Source organism: Nanorana parkeri, unplaced genomic scaffold (assembly GCF_000935625.1).
Source record: "Nanorana parkeri isolate BGI_ZX_2015 unplaced genomic scaffold, ASM93562v1 scaffold268, whole genome shotgun sequence".
Lineage (NCBI taxonomy): Eukaryota > Metazoa > Chordata > Amphibia > Anura > Dicroglossidae > Nanorana > Nanorana parkeri.
In genome coordinates, this window is record NW_017306536.1 from 135,175 (window position 1) to 140,186 (window position 5,012).

General features: G+C 41.7%; 1 protein-coding gene across 2 annotated transcripts in view; it reads right to left on the reverse strand.

Annotated features, from left to right (window-relative positions):
• Positions 1-2,271: 2,271 nt before the first annotated feature.
• ZFAND2A (zinc finger AN1-type containing 2A) overlaps positions 2,272-5,012 on the reverse strand; it is a 14,670-nt gene continuing 11,929 nt past the window's right edge. Inside the window, exons 6-8 of one of the 2 annotated variants that reach the window (XM_018557110.1) lie at positions 4,918-4,963; positions 3,603-3,679; positions 2,272-2,342 (exon numbers count right to left, since the gene is read on the reverse strand). In XM_018557110.1, the coding sequence (XP_018412612.1) occupies positions 2,303-2,342; positions 3,603-3,679; positions 4,918-4,963 (163 nt within the window). In that variant the 3' untranslated portion in view covers positions 2,272-2,302. The remainder of the gene's footprint in view (positions 2,343-3,602; positions 3,680-4,917; positions 4,964-5,012) is intronic. The other variant, XM_018557111.1, reaches the window with a different exon arrangement.

Below are 5,012 nucleotides of genomic sequence, written 5' to 3' on the forward strand. Positions count from 1 at the left end.
GACAGGTATCTATGGAAGGTGGGGTAGCCGCTTACATTTGGTGGCGTCAAGTGACCTTCTCTCCCCTCCGGGGCTCCCTGCATAGATGCATACTATAGCTCATTCTCCTGACCCAATGATCAAGCTCAAAGTGGTTTTAAAACAACACCTCTCCTCAGCAAGCCCTGGCAAAGGGTGAAACGCGTAGAAGACAAAGTCATACCCTTGGAATTCACATCGAAATGTAAACAAACACCCAACAGGAAGAAGGATGTAACCAAGATATTACCATCTGTGTTTTTTGCCTCCGAGGCGATTGTTATACAACTTGCGCTGCCTTTTAATGTGGTTTTACCTTCTGGTATTCTGGCTTATTTGAGTATGTGTTTTATTTCAATAAATGTAATTGATTTTCTTTCTATACACTGTTAAAGCCCCATCTCTTCCTAGAGCCAAAGGAAATCTCACCGCTCCAATTGCACCATCAGGACTCCCCAGGTGCTGGTCCAATAGGTGCATCTCCACCTTAGACTATAGCAGTATACGAACAGACCGCACAATCCAGAGAATTCCAATACTGTAGACTTTATTGAAATTCACAACAAATCCAGTATATCAGTGAATAAAAATGTATAAAGCAACAAATGCCAGCACTGCACACCCCCAACCAACTACAACCTCTAAGGTGAGGTTGCAGAGGTTGTAGTTGGTTGGGGGTGTGCAGTGCTGGCATTTGTTGCTTTATACATTTTTATTCACTGATATACTGGATTTGTTGTGAATTTCAATAAAGTCTACAGTATTGGAATTCTCTGGATTGCGCGGTCTGTTCGTATACTCCCATCTCTTCCTCGTTTTTTTTATATATTATTTACTCTGACTTTGTAATGTCTGTGCTTGTTCACGGTCACTTTTGCAGATACTGTGGAAGCAGAGACAACCAGGCACCTAGCATTTTCAGAAGGTCAGCAGTGGCAGCCTCCGTATTTTTCTCAGTACAGGTTTCCAAGAAAACTAGTTATCACTTTCAGCTGAAAGGAAGCAAATCACCAAAACTGGAATCAGCAGCAATGGGGAATTATACTGGTCAAAGCTCTTATCAGGTATATTGGTCTACCTGCTGCCTTTCAATCACCTATATAATTCAATCATAGATTAACTAAAAGGGACAGGTCTACCTTTAACTAAACTGATAATCCACTCTTCCAGCTCTTCTAAGCAAACCTGCACAACCCCCTCCCATCACCCACACCCAAGCTGCATACGTCCTTGAGGATACAATTCTCTTTAGCACTGGCCACACCTGTGTGTCAAGTCCCGGTGACTTAAATGGGATCATACATGGTGACTGCAGATACTTGGTATATGGCTCCATTCATGCCAGTGGGGACTTGGTGTACAGGTGTGGCCAGCACGAAGGATGTAAACATAGGCGCGAGTAGCGTCTCTGCAAAAGGGGTAAGCAAACAGCTGACTGAGGGGGGTGTAAGTGCAGTTTAGCTTAAGGCCATGTATACATGCTTCTTGATGAACCAGCTGAAATTTAATGAGTGGATCCCGCTGTCAGCATTCCAACCGGCATCCCTCGATCAGCTGATGGAAGGAGCATGCTGGAATATTGTTGCCCAAACAGACCTTGCAACCAATGAAATGCCAGCTCGGTTTGGGTATTCTGACAGCAGCCGCTGTCAGAATACAAAGGAAACAGCAGGTGATTCCTGAGCCAACGCTTGTAAGCATTGAGGGAAGAATCTGTTCTATTTTCTTCGTTCATCTGGCAGGTTGAACAAAGAAAATAGAAGCGTGTATACCAGAATTTAGGACTGGGGCGGGATTTACGATGGTTTAGTGGAAGGTAGACCTGCCCTTTATAGAAGGTCTCTAGAAAAAAACAATACTTTACTAGCCTCCCTTTGCAGTGCCCAGGCAGCACTATAGATCGTTCCCTAGCTAGGAGCTGTGCGACTTATTACACCATGTCTGAATGTAAACCAGGGATGGTCCCTTCTCCATAGTTACCCCAGATGAACAGATATCTATGGTACAGGACCCCAAGTGGGTCTGACTTTAAAGAGCCCACAGCAATTTTTGTTACAATGTTGACAGGACTCAATGGAGACGTATTTAATTACAAGGTTTTTCAGCGTATCCAGAGTCACTCGTGACAACCAACCAGTTTAAAGCGGTCATTATTCTATATACAAGCTCCTGTATTATTTCACAAGGGGAATGCGCTTGGACACCAAATGCAATCACCGTTAGAATATTAAAGAAAAAGAAAAAACTTTTCATTGTATCCCAACAATCAAGAGCATCTCAGAGTTCACTGTCCCGTGCTTTTTACTGTGTCAATGGGTGGATGTCTGTGGAGAAAAAATAAAACAGTTCAGAGATATGAATCATTAAACCTCAACAATGAACTTCTCTAATTTGTTATCTTTTGATCTGTTAAATATTCACTGAAAAGTGTTTTGTTATATCTGTTTGATAAGTGCGAATCCTCCCAGAATTCCAGTGTCCAACACTATCTGTAGCCTGAAATAAGAGCTACGAGGGCACTCTGAAAGAACGCAGGAAGTGTGCAGAGAGCACAGGACATGAATACATTTCTGACACCATCAAGGTTTTATTTGAACTTAATAGATATAAGAAAATGTTTCCAATGTTCTATTTGACAGACTACAAGAAGCAAATTATTACGGTTGCACAGATACCAAGTACAGTACTTGGTACAAGTACGAGTACATGTACCGATACTTTTGAGCTCCAAGACTAAACTAGAGAAAAATTCAAAAATTAGGTTGCAGCTGTCATTTGTAAGGAGCACACGGAGCTCCTGGGATTTGTAGAAGCGTATTTTTATAAATATAAATACAGGGATGCACAGATAGCAGTTTTGCGAGTACGAGTACTGGTACTTGCCGAGTACTTACAAGTACGAGTACTGATACATTTTTATTTATTGTCATGCGACAGTTTTTCTAAAACAATACAGACTAATGATTTCAGGACAGTGGTCAACAGTTTGCGCAGCGCTTTACAATATGAGGAAGACATTACAATCACAATACAATTCAAGACAAGATGGTAAGGAGGGCCCTGCCCTCGAGGCTTGCAATCTAAAAATAAGATAAGTCCATTGTTATGGTTTACATACACTTCAATGAAGAAATTAACTGAGCAGCATGCTGTTGTGCCTGACGTTGGATGATTTTCATGCAAAGCATGCAGCAGGTTCTCAACAAGTTCACTTTAAATTCTTTGCGGCTTTGACGGTTACATGTCAAGACAGATATCAGTTCTCTGCTGAGCCATAAACATGATTACTTGTCATAAGAAGCAAAGCAGATCTAATTCTCATGGCAGGCACAGATCTCAAACACCAATATGCAAATAATAACAGTTGTGTGTTATGGTCCCTCTATAAGAGAATGCTTCAAGGTATAACAGTTATGCAAAACTATACAAAAGGTAATTCTGTGAGAACCTGAAAATGCTGAGAACAGACACGCAATGGAATTACATAGTATTTGAGGTTGAATAAAGACATTAGTCCATCAAGTCCAACCTATTAGGATCTCATTCTAGGAGTACATGCAGGCAGAATTTAGAAAACAACTGACCTCATTGTCAGGAGATTATTAATTCCGGCTTCCAGTAAGGACAGCTCCAAAGCCCTCTGCAGAGCTTCATCTTCATTCTGGAATAGAGAAAATAAAACATTTCTATAAAATCACCTCTAACTCCGGATCCTACTAGTAAACTCTACCTTGTTGCCTAGTCCTCAATTACACTGCAAAAACTGTCCGCTTTTCCAATACAATGGATTCCTGCGACTGAATTCACAGGTGATAGTCCATAATAGAAGTCACCAGCACTCGATATGTGCAAGAAGTAAAACACTTTTTATCATATTGTCACCTGCGTCATACAGCCAACTTTTCGAGGCTACGCAGGGCCCCTTCTTCAGGGAGACATAGTGACTGTCGCCCAGAAGAAGGGACCCTGCGTGACCCCGAAAAGTTGGCTGTATGACGCAGGTGACAATATGACAATTCAATAAAAAGTGCTTTACTTCTTGCACATATCATCGAGTGCTGGTGACTTCTATTATGGACTGTATCTGTCACAGCGCCATCAGTGTTGTCACTTCAAGCACCAACCTTTCAGCAAGGTCTGTACGCTGTATGGAGTGCAGGTGATTTCGTATTATGGATTCACAGGTGGATGCAGATAGTTGTGGCCGCTGAACCTGTACAAAACAATGACAGGCTGACAGTGTCAGCAGCTGTTCGCTGGTGTTCGGATGTAAATCGCACATATAGCAATTACCTGCCGTTGCAAACCAATGCAAGGCAGGTATGCAAGCGGTTTGCATCCAGAGGATAATCATCTGTCCCCAACCGCAGGTAAGTGCTCCATGTGCAATTACATTTGAACACTGGCGGACAGCTGCAGATACTGCCAGCCTGTCATTGCTTTGTACAAGCTCCACAACTGCAACTATCTGCATTTATCTTTTAATACAGCTACAGTACCCACCCAAAATATTTTTTGAGAAGAACTAAAGAAGAAAACTGTGAAATTTGTATTGCTATCGGTGACCCCATTGTCAAGATTTCACCTAATTTATTTTCCCAATGGACACATGGCCAAGAAATAATTTAAAAAAGAGGCATCACTTGGTCAGGAAGACACAGCCAGCAACACTAACCTGACAGAGGCCATGACTAAACAGGTTGCTGCTTCTGTGAAGCTACTAAGGGATTATGTTACATTATGTGGGCAGTTTAGATGTAAAACAGTGCTGAGAAAGAAACCCATTTCATGAAACTTCGGCTATTTCTCAGTAAATTGATGGAGGCCCAGACAAAGCCATGTCTTGCTCTCTGGCTCTTTAAAAGCATAAGTGATATGAAGAGGTGATAACTTTCTTACCAGTCCATTTTGAAGATCAGCTACTGCAGAGGCCTCAAGAGGGTCACTAAAAAAAAAAAAAAAAAAAAAAAAAAAAAATTTTTAAGACCCTCCCA